At 44.1% G+C, this 16,852-nt stretch overlaps 1 protein-coding gene across 3 annotated transcripts in view; it reads right to left on the reverse strand.

Moving 5' to 3' along the window:
• TRIO (trio Rho guanine nucleotide exchange factor) overlaps nucleotides 1–16,852 on the reverse strand; it is a gene marked incomplete at its 5' end in the record, with an annotated part of 386,080 nt that overhangs the window by 220,292 nt on the left and 148,936 nt on the right. For all 3 annotated transcript variants that reach the window (XM_082621961.1, XM_082621962.1, XM_082621960.1), the window contains 4 exons: nucleotides 1,131–1,253; nucleotides 3,453–3,965; nucleotides 6,231–6,423; nucleotides 14,377–14,491. In XM_082621961.1, coding sequence (XP_082478087.1) covers nucleotides 1,131–1,253; nucleotides 3,453–3,965; nucleotides 6,231–6,423; nucleotides 14,377–14,491 — 944 coding nt within the window. The remainder of the gene's footprint in view (nucleotides 1–1,130; nucleotides 1,254–3,452; nucleotides 3,966–6,230; nucleotides 6,424–14,376; nucleotides 14,492–16,852) is intronic.

The raw sequence follows: 16,852 nt of genomic DNA on the forward strand, positions 1-16,852 counted from the left end.
TTCACCATTAGTAGAAGTTTCAGAATATTTTGAAAAATTGATAGGAATTTTTTTAGGAACAAATTCTTCTAAGACGCTTCCCCCAAAGGCCCACATTTGCGTTCTCCTCACCTCTCCCCGGGCTGAGTCATTTGACCCCAAAATTCTCTTACCTCAAACTCAAGAACAGTATCAAACTTCTGGGATAGTGTCTATTACAAACACTTTATCGCTGAATCTTAGCTTTGAAACTACCTAAAGTGGAGCACTTTGCGGACTGAACTTTAATTAAATGGCATCTTACTGAACTAATTTAAACGAAGACCCCGTCTGCGCATCGTTTCAGTGCTCTTTAACGCACGTGACAAGGCTAAGAGGGTGAATTCTCGTAATTCTGGCTCAAGGTCCACACCAAAACTCTGTCTCTAAGGTGAACATTTCTAGAATAACTCTCTAGAGAAGTAACCATATACCCTACAGAACAATATATAGCTCTACTGCAGTTATATTAACTCCAAAAATGTAATAAGACCATTATTTAAAATTCATTGTTGGGTTCTTTTGGGGTGTTTGTTTGCACTGTAGTCTCGCAGCTGTCGAGTCACAAGTGGCCCAGGGCATCAAAGGGAGCCAAAGGATTCCAGGCAGGCACGGCTGGCGTCCAGACCGAGTCCTTGCGCTCATCTTGGGAGGAGCGCTCACGTGTGAGGGCAGCTGAGGATGCCCTCCAGGTGAGCAGCAGGCTGGCGTATTCCCTCATCGTGAAGGGCAGGCGGCCAGCAAACTGACACTGGGCTGGTCCGGGAGGCTCGCTCAGCCTCTAAGAAGCTCTTCTGGGCCCCGCGGGCTCCCAGGACGTACAGCGCAGGAGCCAGACTCAAAACCGTGCACGCGGCCCTGGCCAAGTAATTGGTTCGAGTTTCACTGGTTTGTCTGTTTGCTTGTTTTCGCTTTTGTTTGCTTAAAACTTAAAATGAGCTACGTGAACACTGCTCCCACAGAGAACTTCCCGCCCCGGAGGTCAGCTGCTGCCCCTGAACTGTCAGAAGCCCCTGCAGGGGCTCCCCGCAGTGTGCTGGGAATGATCTGTGTAAATACCTCCCGTTTTATACTTGCACAGGCAGGATACCTCTGTTCCCACAGGATCTTACCATGCAGTTCATGGCAAAGTGGTTGTGCTGTGTCTGAAGCTCCATCGCATGAGGATGGCTGGTCCCAATCTCAGTGTAGCTGTTCAGAAACAGGCCCTTGTTGTGCGTGATCCAGTCAAACATCTACCGGAATGAAGAAAGACAACCTGGAATCACTCCAGAAAAAGAAATGACTGACGCGGCTCCCAGCACGGGACCGAACCAAGAAAGAGTGGCGTCTTTCCTCTGACAACCTCTCAGGCGCCAGGGCCCAGAAGATTCTCGACTTCTAACCAATCAGCAGCTCTGAACTTGAAGGAGCTACAAGAAAATCTTACCTAGTGTGTTCCTTTGACAGATGAGGGACTGAGGGGCAGATAAGTAAAGAGAGGTGTTCAAATCCCCCAGGCTAATTAAAACGCTAATCTTCTGACTCTCAACCCAGTCTCTCTGCTATACTGAACATAATGAGGCACACTGCTCTGCAAAAAAAAGACCCGTTAGGTGAAGTTACAAACATACAGGTTTCTGGGCTTCCCTGGTGGCGCAGTGGTTGGGAGTCTGCCTGCCGATGCAGGGGACACGGGTTCGAGCCCTGGTCTGGGGGGATCCCGCATGCCGCGGAGCAACTGGGCCCGTGGGCCACAACTGCTGAGCCTGCGCATCTGGAGCCTGTGCTCCACAGCAAGAGAGGCCGCGACAGTGAGAGGCCCGCGCACCGCGATGAAGAGTGGCCCCCGCTTGCCGCAACTGGAGAAAGCCCTCGCGCAGAAACAGAGACCCAACACAGCCCAAAATAAATAAATAAATTAAAAAAAAAAAAAAAAAAAAAAACATACAGGTTTCTGGATGGGCTTTGCTTTGACCACAGATTACTGACAGCAATTCCAATGACTAAAGGATTACGCTCTTTAGTGCAAGAATTAAAAAAAAAAAAAAAAAAATCCCTGTGCAAATGCAAACAATAAAATTTACCGTAAAAATAAAAAGAAATGGGGAAAACTTTAACAATGACGTCTCTCTTAAGATTCAATACAGATGCTACCTGGAAAAAGATGTTGATTTCATCGTTCCCAGGAAAACATTTAAGGAAAAAGAAATGATTCTCAATTAGCATTGCTTCTGTGATGTGAATGTGACTTCCAGGGACAGTCACCCGTTTGTCTAGTAATTGAAAGGAAGATTTTCTAGCGTCTTTGACAAGGCACTACAGTTGAACCTTGAACAACACCGGTTTGAACTGCACAGGTCTACTCATATGCAGATATTTTTCAACAAATGAGTACCTATATTTTCATTTTACACATCTTTAAATTAACTAAGTGTGGGGAAGAGTTGTGTTCAACTACAGATCACAATATATGGAATCAAAAGAATTAGAGTTGGAGTCCTGATTCTATCCAAACTGTTTCAGCTTGCTGTCCTGGGGTGAGTCATTTATCAATTCCTTTGTCTTGGAGGCAGAGAGAGAGCAGTCTGGATTTTCAACTGCACGAAGCGTCAGCATCCCTACCCCCATGTTATTCAAGGGTCAGCTGTACTTTAAACATAAAGAGAGGTTAAAAGCTTACCAAATGATATTACTGGAAAATAGTGGTGGATTGTCACCTTTCAAAAGGTCCTTTTATAGCAAAGACTTTTAATGTTTTCTAACTTTACAAAAAATTTTCCTGTCCATGAAAAAAAATTCAGCGAGCTCAAATTAAGAGGGATCAATTCACTCATGTTCATGGCTTGCAACGTATTCCTCTAAGTAAGTGTCCTGTTTTCACGTTGCTGAGACAGACAAGAGCTCACTTTGGCCAGTTGGTTGGACTGGAGCACAAAAAGGAAACATGAAACCGTAAGTAATTATTGCCTCTATTTCCCAGAAGCTATTATTTTTAATTCATTTCTCGCCTTTTATTGTAAAAACATACTCAATAGTAGATCTGAAGGGTGTTTTCTCACTGGCTTTTATGAGTGGAAGAGCAGTTATTAGAAAAATACTCACATGAACAACTACTGCTTTCAATAATATATCCTACAAAGTTTTCACTCTTTTAATTGAAAATATTCTCATCTATCTCACAGGCATTCTAAACCAAACTACTAGTAATTAGCAACTCTAAGTTTCTAGAAGAGCTCTGCACTGCACAGTGAGTAGCAGTGGAAAGCAGACTGAGGGGAGATCTCTGAACCGACACTGCTGGGCTCCCACCGACGCCATGCGAGGAGCTTACCCTTCCCCAGCCCTTTCATTCTGCCCTTTCTCCTGACCAAACCAGCCTCGGCTGCTGAGACCCAAGGATCCAGGAAGCCTCCCTCCGTGGCGCATTTTAGCGTCCCTCCCCCGCCTTTTACCTTCTCAGCATCCTGTTCAAACAGCCTCAGCTGAAAGCACTGGTCCAGCTTTAGCTTCCTCACGTGCCACATCTGATGCAGGTGCTGCCGCGTTGAGTGCAGCCTGTCCAGCATGGCGGACACCTTGGGTAAGAGGCTCTGCAGGTCTGCGTTGCCTGACCCCGAGTTCTTTTTGGGAAAGCTGTCACTGCTCTGAATCCGCTGCAGCAGCTTCTGTCCCTCTAAATCCAAGTCCTCTATGGGGGCCTTAATCACCTTCTTCTTCAGCTGGGAATGCTCCTCGATCATATTCCGAGCCCCCTCCAAATCCTGAGGCAACTCCTTCTTAGCTAGGATGTCCTGAAGCTCCTCCAGCCGAGACAGCATGTGGGTGGCGTTGCTAATGTAGTCTTCAAAAGCAACTCGGATTTCAATCCATTCTTCATGGTTGTATTCCAGGCAGCCGTCAAATTCGGGCGTTAGCTGAGAAGGGTCAACTACTTTGGTAAGGCCTTCTAAAGAGACCATATTTGTCTTAAGGGGAAAGAAAATCATGTATGAGAAGATGAACCAATCTTATACGGTCTTATCATAATGCAGTTTGCAATGCTTAATCACAGATTTTCAAACTTAAAGCAAGTAATCCATTTATAGAAAATGTCACATACCTTGTTCTGGCCCCATAAAAACAAATGTAAATGAAAGAGGCATTAGTATAGTCAGTGAACGACAAATCCATTAGAGCAACACATATACGTTAGTTGCAATACCCAAAATTATAGAATCATATGAATTTCAGGACAGCTAAAGATATTAGATTTCTTTCCAAGAATGCGGAAATTAAACCACTATCTTAAGCACATTAGAATATGAATGGCTTTCTAAAAATGTAGAAAATACACAAGGGTTATAGCAAGAAAGCTGGCTGAAGCTCTTCTCACAAAGTTGGAGAGAGAGGGAATGCTTCATTCACTGCAATAAAATCGGCAGCGATTCTGAGCAGTACATCACCGACTACATTCCAATCTAACAAAGTTTTAGTCAATTACAACCTGAGCAAGAAATCTCCATCTCATGCTATCAGAAGATGACGCAGAGTTAATATTAGTATTATGCCTCAAGGAAAACATCACTGGGGGTGAGGCAGGTGGGGGGGGGGTTAAATATGAAGACAAAGGAAAAGGGAAAAGATGTGTGGCCTAGAACCCAAAGATAAAACAGAGAAAGGCTCGTTTAGCCCCACCTCCGTCACCTCCAGCCTTAGAGAAACCTAGAACTGTATCTCTATGCTCTTTGGCATAAGAAATGGCAAAAGGCAGCAGAGCGAGAAAGAGAGGCAGCTCCTAGGCCAGCAGTTTTGCCTGAAGTGTGACTGTCGGTTCCTCCCTGTCTCGTCTGCCCAGACTTTAATAATGTCCACGGAGACGATCACTTCACAGACAGAAGCTCGTGATAATGTACAGACAAGTTCAATAGAAAAGCCAGGGCAGGAAACTTTTAAAGGCCCGGAGGGAAAGATCACAATTAGACAAGCCAAAACCTGCATACATTATACCACCACATCGTTATTTCTGCTTAAAACGTGTATCATTAAATACAACGCACTTTACATTCTGCATCAAGAGAATAACTAATATAATATCCAACAAACTGTCCTCCAAAATCACTTCTTCTTGTGTGTGAAGATAAAGGCTTACTGGTTTCACCTTTCACCTAAACCTCTTGGGCGTAGTTTCAAATTCAAATTAAAACTAAATTCAGATTTCAGGTTGAAAATCAATACCATGGATTGAGAAATTTTAAAATGCAAGTAATGTACCCGTGAGAAGACACTGAAAAGTGTGTGTAACATGTAACATAAAGCTTAAGAACTAATATTGTGTGGTATGTTTAATACTATTATTGTCGTTACCCTTGAAATGCGTGAATACGTTCACTGAAACCTAATGTTTGGGCAAAGTGGCTAGAGGAAGCGATCTATTCGACTAAAAATTATTATAATTTATTGTTAGAAAATACTTAAATTTTATTACAGAATACGGCATGAATCAAGTTTCCAGCTGGCCAGAATACTTTCTCCCCATAATCATCGGATGAAACCAATTGCATCAAAGCCTTGTCAGAACCCTGGTAGCTTAAGGGGGGCAGTTTCCAGGGGAAAGGAGAGTAAGTCAGCGGGCTGAGGTCTGTTTTACACACTATCTGAAAGACAACGACCTTGTCTGCTAGTTGAATCCAGAGCCCCACATAGGTTTTCAAGGAACCTCTCCCTTTTCATAAACGAGAGACCTGATGTGTGAAATACGTGGCACACCGTCCTCTCCAGGACACGATGAAAAGTCAGTCTCTCCCACACATTTTCCTCAGGAAATGTGAAGTTGGGCATTTCTCCCTAACATTCCCTTATTTCCAAGGCTGAGGTAACGATGATGACTCTGAAGCCACCTAAAGCCACTTGCACTGAACAGTGAAGCTATTTTATCCCGTGAAGTAAAAGGAAACAGGCTTTTCTTTCTAGGACACACGCCTTACACCCCAGTAGCCCCATTACCCAGAAACAAGAGGCCTGGAACCTAAACCCTCCATGGGCAAAACACCCACTGGGATAAGGCGAGAAACAAGCCTAACTGTGTTATTTTACACAATAACTAATTTTGCATGTCATATGTACGTCAGATATGCAGTTCTTGTTGAATACGTGGTTTTTAAAAATCTATAACCAGCCTAAAATGATGACGGAAAAGCTTTTAATAAACCACACCTACTGGTTTAGTTGGTCTGGCTACACAGGGAAGTTACCTCAAATTCAAATTTAGAACTGCCAAAATTAGTCCTCTGTTTCTGCCAAAAGTTGTCTGGCTTGATTATCAGTGCAACGTGAATGCAGCAGGGGAAGGACTCTTGTAATATTTTCAGCAGAGGCTTGATGGAGTCCCACTTGGACCCACGCATGTCCACGATCACCGTGAATCCTCGCTTGCAGACTTCTTCACTACAGAGAAAGAAAAGACAGGATGAAACCACGCAATTCCCACTTTTTCTGGTCAGAGTCCTGCTGGGCAAGGCCGATTCTGCTTCCGTCATCCTGCTGCCTGCGGGGCACCTCCCTCCACCCACTGGCTGGCTGGCCAGCACTTGTGCCCAGGGAGCTGGCGGATGAGAGGTCATTACAGAAAGAGCTTAGGTCTCAGCCGTGGTCCTCACCCTCCCTGGTACCTTAACAGAGTAGACTGACTATTCACGCACAGGGTTCAACCTCAAAAACCTTCAAACTTTTTCTTTTGTGTCCACGGTTTTGCACCTTGCCTACTCTTTAGGAGAAGAGCAATGACCAACCTGCCCATCTCTCTGGGCTTTTGTGCGTTCACTGATCACACAGGCTGTCTAGTAACTGTCAGGGCCACTAAACAGCAGGGACAAAACCCCAGCAGCAGGCGCAGAGCAGTGAACAGCAGTCACGCAGGACTCGGGGGTCACAGGAGCTGAAACCACCTGCACTGGCATGCTGGTGACGGCAGGAGCTTTTCAATGTCCCAGTTTATTCCCTTTAACTTGTCCCAGGCCCCTGAGCTACCTCAGAAGTTCTCAGGTGTGGTCCACCCGCCCCCGGGGATCCTTGGCACCCTTCTGGCGGGGTCTGTGGCATAAAATCTAGTAATACTGAGACTTGTCTATCTTTTACAGCTGGTTGTGCCGATGGCGCACAGGCCACGGTGGACACTGCTGGCTCTTAGCACAAGTCAAGGCAGGGCTAGGAGTCACGTATTCTTCCTCTCCACGTTCTAGCTGTTAGAACAAAACAGCCAGTTTCTCTTAAGAATGTCCTTGATGAAAAAATAAAAATTATTAACTTTATTAAATCTCAACCTCTGAGTACACGGGAAATATACAGAAAGCACATCTGCAGTAAAGAAAAAAACAAAAGTCAGAGTGTTCATAAACTTGGGTTAAAAATCCATAGTCTCCCTTCACACTACATACAAAAATAAACTCAAAATGGTTTAAAGACTTAAATGTAAAACATGACACCATAAAACTCCTAGAAGAGAACATAGGCAAAACATTCTCTGACATAAATTGTAGCAATATTTTCTTAAATCAATCTCCCAAGGCAAAAGAAACAAAAGCAAAACGGTGGTGGGATGAACTGGGAGATTGGGATTGACATATATACACTACTATGTATAAAACAGATAATTAATGAGGATCTACTGTATAGCACAGGGAACTCAGTGCTCTGTGGTGACCTAAATGGGAAGGAAATCTGGGAGGGAGGAGATATATGTATATTATACGTATGGTTGATTCACTTTGCTGTACCGCAGAAACTAACACAACATTGTAAAGTAACTATACTCCAATAAAAAAAATTTTTAAAAACCCTAAACAAATGGGACCTAATCCAACTTAAAAGCTTTTGCACAGCAAAGAAAACCATCAAGCAACTGAAAAGATAACCTACAGAATGGGAGAAAATATTTGCAAATGATGTGACTGACAGGGGTTAATATCCAAAATATACAAACAGCTCATACCACTCAATATCAAAAAAACAAACAACCGAATCAAAAAAAAAAGGACAGAAGACCTAAATAGACATCTCTCCAAAGAAGACATACAGCTGGCAACAGGCAGGTGAAAAGATGCTCAACATCACTAATTATTAGAGAAATGCAAATCAAAACTACAATGAGGTATCACCTCACACCGGTCAGAACGGCCATTATCAAAAAGTCTACAAATAATAAATGCCTGAGAGGGTGTGGAGAAAAGGGAACCCTCCTACACTGTTGGTGGGAATGTAAACTGGTGCAGCCTCTATGGAGAACAGTATGGAGGTTCCTCTAAAAACTAAAAGTAGAACTACCATACGACCCAGCAATCCCACTCCTGGGCATATATCCAGTGAAAAATGAAAACTTTAATTAAAAAATATATATCTCCCCCAGTGTTCGTAACAGCACAATTAACAATAGCCAAGACACGGAAACAACCTGAGTGACCATCAACAGACAAACTGGGTTAAGAAGATGTGGTACATACACACAGTGGAATATTACTCAGCCATAAGAATGAAGGAATATTGCCATTTGCAGCAACACTGACGGACCTAGAGATCATCCTACTAAGTGAAGTAAGTCAGATAAAAACAAACATTATATGATATCACTTACATGTGGAATCTAAAAATAATACAAATGAATCTATATACCAAACAGAAACAGACTCACAAACATAGAAAACAAATTTATGGTTACCAAAGGGAAGGGGGTTGAAGGGAGGGATAAATTAGGAGTTTGGGATCAGCAGATACAAACTACTATACATAAAACAGATCAGCAACAAAGCTTTACGAGCACAAGGAACTACATTCAATATCTTGTAATAATCAACAATGGAAAGTAATCTGAAAAAAATACACATAACTGAATAATTTTGCTGTACACCTGAAACTAACACAATACTGTAAAGCGACTGACTACACTTCAAAGATTTTTTAATAAAAAATTTCTAAAAATAAAGTGAGACCATTATAGGCAGGAAAAAAAATCCATAGTCTCACCTAAATTTATGTCAAAATTAAAATGAATTTCACACTCTCTCGCATGAGCTTACTCCCCTACCTTCCCCCTTCCCCCGCCTCCCTGCCCTCGCCACTCCCTCACATGCCATTCTTTTTTTCTTAACTATTTGAAAGCTTTTAATAATTGTTTTTGTACATGAAATAGACAGTTTTCAGATTATTATTATTTCAGCATTTCACTCTTACAGTGATATCTATTTTTCAAGGAACTGATAGTTTCTATGTGTACAGCACTCAAGATTTTCACCCCAAGTTACATCTAGAATATTTATTTATATTTAAAGGTGAATATATTTTTTTAATTAATTACTTAATTTGTTTATTTATTTATTTATTATTTGTGGCTGTGTTGGGTCTGCGTTGCTACTCGTGGGCTTTCTCTAGTTGCGACATGCCATTCTTTTCCTTATCTTTTGATTCATACCAGTAGAGTAACGGACACTCCAAGTTCCTAGGACAACTTCATCAGTATAAGAGGCATACTCCCAAAAACATTCCCAAAAAGTCCGTGGGGACAGAGCCTGAGTAGATGGCGGCCCGCAGCCCTAGAAACACAGTCCTGAAAGCCATAAGGAGAAAACAGACTGATCCAATGCACCGGCTTATCACCCCAGTGTGGAAAGCTGCGAGGAGTGACTGGATTAACTCCTGTACGACTGTGAACTGAAAACCAGTTAACACCTGGCTCAACAGTCCTCCGGCCATCACTCCTCCTGTCTCAGGTAGGTCCTGGGCCACGATCCAGGGAGTGTCTTCAGGGAGTGTCTCGGGTCACCTTCACAAATCCTTAGAGGTAGCTGGGCACGCCCAGAAATGTTTCCTAAAATCCCCGTAGTCACTGAAATTTAGCATTCTGAACTTGCTGGGGTTCTAAAGGAGCTTGCCATCCTGCAAAAGTCCATTCGGTAGAAACTTCTGGGCTCCACAGCGCCTTGGGGCTAGACCTGCCTGAGCAGGGGGACGTCGGAGGTGTGCTGCCCAGCTGGGACCTTCTGCTCCAGACTCTCATGTTCTGCTGCCGTACACCAAAGACAGGAGGCTGTCAGGCAGCAGGCTCTGCTGTCGTCTGAGCTGCTGTTTGGTGCCCGCACTTTAAGCATCGGTCTTCCCCTATCAAGGTAAATCCTCTGGCGGCCTTTCTCCTCACACAGCTCTACACAGTGTGCACATAAAACTACAAAGCCCCTCCACTTGACGGGGCTTAGAAGGAATCCTGAGTAACTCCAGGCTTAACAAGAGGAACAAGCTGGAGAGAGACACAAGCAAAAGGTGCCCTGAGCTTACACCATTTACAGAAGGATTAACCAGTCACCTGCCTCCGCCATCCAACTAACTGTTCCCACCGGTGACTTCCAAGTAAAGCCAGCAGCACACCAGCTGGGCTGGGAGTGCACATCCTGCGCACCCATCTGCCTTCATCAAGTTAAAAGCCGCGCGTTATTAAGAAGGCGGTGACCTGCCAACACTACCAAAGCCACAGCTCTATCTCTGAGCGTCTAATGAACAAGCACAGCTGCCGCAGAAGGGCTCCGCGCCAGGCTCTTCCTTCAAGGCACTGCTCACTGCGAAGTGCGACTCACTAACCAGGTATTTTAGCAGTTTTACCCAAGAGCCTCATTTCAGCTGTGAGATTTTGTAAAATGTAGATAAAACTAAGGTCCTTTTTCAATTCAGGTCTCTAAAAAAGAGAAACTCTCCTTCCTTCAGTTCCTAGCTGAAGCAGGTCCCTTTTTATATGAATGTTCACGAAGGAATCAACTCAAAAGTTTCACATTATGTCACTGGTGACAAAAGACAGTCAGAGTGCTTTATCCATTTAGTTGCTATAAATCATTCTAAAGAAGCCAAAACGTTCTAGAACATAATGAGTATAATTCAAAAGAGCAATAAACACCTAGAGATGCACCAAGACTCACGTGATTATCATTTCTGTGCAGGGGTTCCAATGACACCATGAAGAAGTTCCGGGGCTTCCCTGGTGGTGCAGTGGTTGGGAGTCCGCCTGCCAATGCAGGGGACATGGGTTCGAGCCCTGGTCCGGGAAGATCCCACATGCCGCGGAGCAACTAAGCCCGTGCGCCACAACTCCTGAGCCTGCGCTCTAGAGCCCGCGAGCCATAACTCCTGAAGCCTGCGCGCCTAGAGCCCATACTCTGCAATAAGAGAAGACACCGCAACGAGAAGCCTGTGCACCGCAAAGAGTAGCCCCCGCTCGCCGCAAATAGAGAAAGCCTGCGCACAGCAACAAAGAACCAACAAAGCCAAAAATAAATAAAATTAATTAATTTAAAAAAAAAAGAAGTTCCGCTGTGACTTTTCTCCTACACATTTAAGGAAAAGGTCCCTTGCAAATTAAGCATATGAAAACCAATCTATTATTCTAATTGTTTGTTTGTTTGTTTTTTAAGGAAGAGAGAGGGGAGGGAAGGTGGCCCAAACAACAGGACTCAAAACTAGTCGCCACTCTCAGATCACGTTATGCTTTAACCCTGGGGGCCACATGTTAAGAGGCAAAGACCATCGGGAGGCCACGCAGAAAAAAACAGACAAGATGATCTGGTTCTCGAACACATGGCAAAAAGAAAAACAACTGAAGGAAAGTCGAAGAGCAAATACGAAAGATGGACATTACTGTACTACTTCTGAGAGGGCTACCGTGAGTCAGACGCCATGCTGGGCATGTGCATAAATAATCTCACTTAATACAGTGATCCGAGAAGTACCGATTACTATCACATCTCGTAGATCAGAAAACCCATCAAATTAAGTAACCAGGTCAGTCCGTTTGACTCTGACCCCCAAGCTTTCCCGGATGGCACACTTCTCCAAATCCGGGAACGTGGAGCCCTGTAACGGTCTGGCTGAGGGGCAGCCAGAGGCTACCGTCACATCGCAGAAAACATCAACAGTGGTGGACAGAGAAAGGGGTCCCACAGGACACCCTCCCCCTGCCCCTCCCACTGCCCAGGACTGTGTATTTCACTCTGAAACTGTAAAAACAAATTATAGACTCAGAAATAAAGAACAAGCGAACCCACAAGTCCCCAAAACTTCACACACCATTTATCTCCTGACATGATCACTGGTCCCACTGTTTGGCTAAAACCAGAGTGCTCCCACCTCCGCAGGCTCCCTGGAGGCACCGAGGCTCTCCGTCAGTTGCCGTAGGACCTGCGGCGGACCTGGAGAGGACTCTTTTTGTGGCCACTTCTATCTGGACCACTGTGAAACCTTCCTCCACTATCACTTGGCAAACGCATCATTGACATGCAAATTAATCCCATCTCTCTCATTTGCTCATTAACCAAGATCAAGAAACTGGCATTGCCTGTCACCTGAAATTGTAAATACAAAAGCAAATCCAGGCAATGGAACGAACTGACTGCGCTCAGTGCTTGGAGGGTCACTCTACACACTGAAGAACTTATGAGAGAAATGAGAGTATATCTGGGATTTGCTATATTTTCTTGGGAAAGTAGACAAGATTGGCAGAATCCAGTCATTGTTGGAGCTGGATGATGGGCCCATAGGTGTTTGCTTCTCTCTAGTTTTGTTTATACACTCATGATTCCCAGGACAAAGTTTTGTGTTTTTTTTTTTTAAGTGGGTCATCCAGATGATTCAAAATATACCTGAATCGATTTTTTATGATATCAATGAAAGGAAAAGTAATTTTTTTATATTTATAACCAATACGGATTTCAAAACCAGAAAGCAAGTTGCCAAAGTTATATACAGAATTCCAACGATGTAAATGTTTTCTAAAAGATCACCTGGGTGAAATTCAACTTGTGTTTCATTAAACTATACACCAAGCATCATTGTGGATGGCAGGGATTTGTTTTTTCACATCATCATCTGTATCTCTTTCTTTTTCATCATTAGCATATAGCACATGGCACACAGTAAGAGCTCAGTAAGTAGTGGCTGTGAACTATGCTGTTATTTATAAGTGACAGTGAATAGTAAATTACTTCTAAAATTCTTTCCAACTCTGTGATTTCAACAGTTCAACAGGCCAAGAAAATATCAGAGTAAGAGGAAAGGGAAAACTTTTCCACATATTTAAGCAGGGGCCCATTAATATGTTACTGATGATTTGATGTAATAGCTTTCCCACAAAGGACATCCTACAGAAAAACCCAAGAACTCCCTCTGAAGCTCAGACCATCGACACCAAAGCTGACCTCCCTCAGCCACAGTGAGGATGGGTTGCCAGACAGTGCTGTTTCCCTGGCTGGTGTCGACCCAAAGAGGGTCGGGGGAGAGTCACAAGCCCTGCACCGTGGGCGATCCGTTACACTTACCGCAAGCTTCAGAATCCATTACGCTGCTGTTGACCATCTTTTATGATTTCCTTGCGTAACATGTTCCTTAAGGTTACTCGTTAAGTTTATATTATGACCGAGTGTCCTTTTTCACGCGCTCGTTTAGTCTCCTAGGAAGTCCCTCTTCACTGGCGCACATCAGCCATGCCCTGCTTTAGCACACCCCTTTCTGGGGTGAGAGTACCTCTTCCTCACAGGGGGTCCCGCTCCGACCCCCAGTACACGGCCACCTCTTATGCCAGGCCTGGCTGTATGCTTGAATATTAGCAGAGCAGTACCTTGTTTTCCAAAAATTAATCTTAACCATTAAATGGAGGTGTTAATGTGGGAGGCGGGGGAAGGTTTCCTCTCCCAGCTGTCAGCTCGCTCTGTAGGTAAAACCTCAGTAACATGTTTCTAGAGCAGAAGCAAACATGCTAGACTCCTCAAGTATACACACTGGCCAACTGCTGTTAACTGTTCCTCACTTCAGGGGTCTCCAGAAAATAAAGCCTTGCCTGCTCCTTGTGTTCCTCGGCGTCTACGCTAAAAATCCCCCTGGCTGTCACTAGCGGGTCGCAGATTGAATGAGAGCTCCCAAGCTCCATGTCCTGGCACATTAGCTGCTAGGGATTCTGAATGCCCTGCAAAGTTCACGCTACACATTAACCAAATACTTCCCAAGAACTGAAGCGCAGCACAGAGCCAGAAAGGTCCTCGCGGAAACCACACTCCACTGGTGAGCCTCCGGCCCGCCGGGTCTCGGTTATCAGGATCGTCTCTGCTTTAGCTCTGCCTCGGACACCACAACCTAAGGCCCGGGCCCGGTGGCCAAGCCACCCCCATCGCCACCACACAAGGCTGCTCACTCGATACACCGCCCTTCTCCGCCCCGCGCCCAGGAGGGTCACAAAAGGAAAACAAGGACAAAGACCATGATTTTAACTTGACAGCACTTTGCTTAGAATCCAGGCTCCTGTGGGCTGTTTTCTGGGGAGTGTGTGCAGCGCTGCACCTCTGTGACGGGGACCAGCCACGACCACGCGGGACTCACCTGGGGATACAGGCCAGGTAGGAAATGAGCCTCCGGAGGTCCTCCTGCCGTATCCTGTCATGATTGCTGCGGGCCGGGAAGGTTAGGATGGGACCCCCGCGCTTATCTCTGCCACCTGGAAACAAACGTGGAAGAGGCTCAGACAGAAACAAGAGGAAACAGGACTCTATGGGCCACTGGGCGCCCAGCATCGCAGCCCACCCACCCACTCTCACGAAGCTGTGCCCCCAGCCCTCCTGGCCCAGCAGGACCCCTTGAAAGGCTGGCTCCCCTGAGACAGGAGGCAATGCCATCCCTCCCAGGATGCCAGTGACGAAGTCTGAGTTTTGCACACCACATGGAAGGTATCACAGAAGGCCTTGGCTCTTTCTTCCAGTGTTTGTTCCCTCCTTTATTCAGTTCCATGTTTGGAGAGAAAAAACGGTTTCATGTATATGTGCTTCCATCACCTTAAACTCCCACCTCTGGGGACTTCCCTGGTGGCACAGTGGATAAGACTGAGCTCCCAATGCAAGGGGCCCAGGTTTGATCCCTGGTCAGTGAACTAAATCCCACATTCATGCCACAAGTAAGGAGCTTGCCGGCCACAACTAAGGAGCCCAAGTGCTGCAACTATGACCCAGCGCAACCAAATAAATATTAAAAAAAAAAAAAAAAACACCTCCTCACGCCCTCTCTTTCTCCCTTTCTCTGGCTCCCTCTCTCTCTCTCTCCTCCACACTGTCCCCTCTCCTTCCCTCCCCGGCACTCTCAGCTCTCTCTTTGCTACCAACCAAATTGGGCTTTAACTCATGAAAGGGAAAAGGCAGGAATGTTCTTCAAACTCTGCACTGATGGCTACTTTATATAATCTGGGATCCAGGGCGCCTTCCCCTCTCAAGGGCAGTACCTGACCCCTGTGGTCAAGCTTCCCCACTCTCTCACACAAAGCCACACACACACAAAAGAAAAAAAGAGAGAGAGAGGGAGAGATTGGCACACAAGAATTTTCAAATAGAACTAAATTAGCTTAAGAACTTTAGAAATATTACATTACACACTAAGCACAAATCTCACGTGACTGGCCTTTGACAGGAAGGCAGAAACGCTTCTCATGAACATGTATACAATCCTAAGGAAGTCTGCTGGGTATCACTGAACATTTCTGGTGAAACTACTATATTTTATTACTTCTATTAGGGCTTTCAGAAAAGAACACAGAGAAAGAAAATTTTGTTTTCCCAAGTGTATGCTTCATTTAGTTTTACAGCTCTGGTCATCTCTTTCTAGAAGTACAGCAATAAGATCTCAAAATTCAAGCCACAACATGAAACAATTATTTTCTCATCTTAATTATTTATCTTGTCAGCAGAGGTAAATGAAAAAGCAAGCCCCCACCCCCAAAAAAAAGCAAGCAAGCAAACAAACAGAAAACCAAATTCTTTACTTTTAGAATACCAAAAACATATTCAGCAGAAGATGTTGGCATTTTAAAAACACATTTTTACCAACATGGGTCTCTACCATGTCCTAGAATGATTAACAATTCCTCTAAACAGTAATGAAACTAAATGCTGATTCTGAACACTTAAACTGACCCACATGTACTGTTAAGTTACGAAGCCCAGGAAGACGTTAAATTATTTATAAATCCAGTAATGCAGGTATTAAATAGGAACAACACTACATCACAGCTGACACACGCTAGGTATGGCATCGAGTGCTTGACACATGCGTTCTGATCTGATCATCACAATGATCCTGCCAGGAGATTTCCTCACACCGGCTTTATCATGAAAGATACTGAGGCTCAAAGAGCTTATATAAAGACAAAGGGACCATGCCAGCATGTCACAGCTGGGCCCTTCGCCCTGATAAGAACTTGCATAATTTTTCAAACTAGTGGCTTTACTTCTTTCTAAATAATAAAAATATCAGAAGGAATGAAAGGTACTATTAAAAGTCAGAAGCAGTAAATTTTTTTAAATTTAGATTTCAAACAGTAATAATTTACCATTTTAATATACATCATTGGAGATCTACTTATTTGTAAATAGCCTATTACTCATTTGGAAAAATAAACCAGTGGACAATATTTTTCTATTGTACTTTTCAGAACCATTTTGTCTCATTACTCCTGTTTTAGCTGAAGAATTGTATTATGTGTGGAGAGTAAAAAACTTAAACACTGAAAGAACTAAAAAGTGAGAAGCAGTATTGTTGTAAATGGTAGAATGACATTATGAAGTAATCTTCTAAAATACCAGACAGTAATTTTAGGGAAAAATCATTAGCTCCAGTTTTTTTGGAATACCTCTTGTCCCCGAGATACGACCAGTAACAACTGCAGTATTTTTTACTTCCCAACATCTTTCATTCCTTTCAAAACAGAATCAATCTCCTTGATCAAAAATATAAGAAAGACCTTCAGGACGGCAGAGGAGTAAGACATGGAGATCACCATCCTCCCCACAGATATATCAGAAATACATCTATA

Source organism: Mesoplodon mirus (genome assembly GCF_964341445.2).
Source record: "Mesoplodon mirus genome assembly, chromosome: 5".
NCBI lineage: Eukaryota > Metazoa > Chordata > Mammalia > Artiodactyla > Ziphiidae > Mesoplodon > Mesoplodon mirus.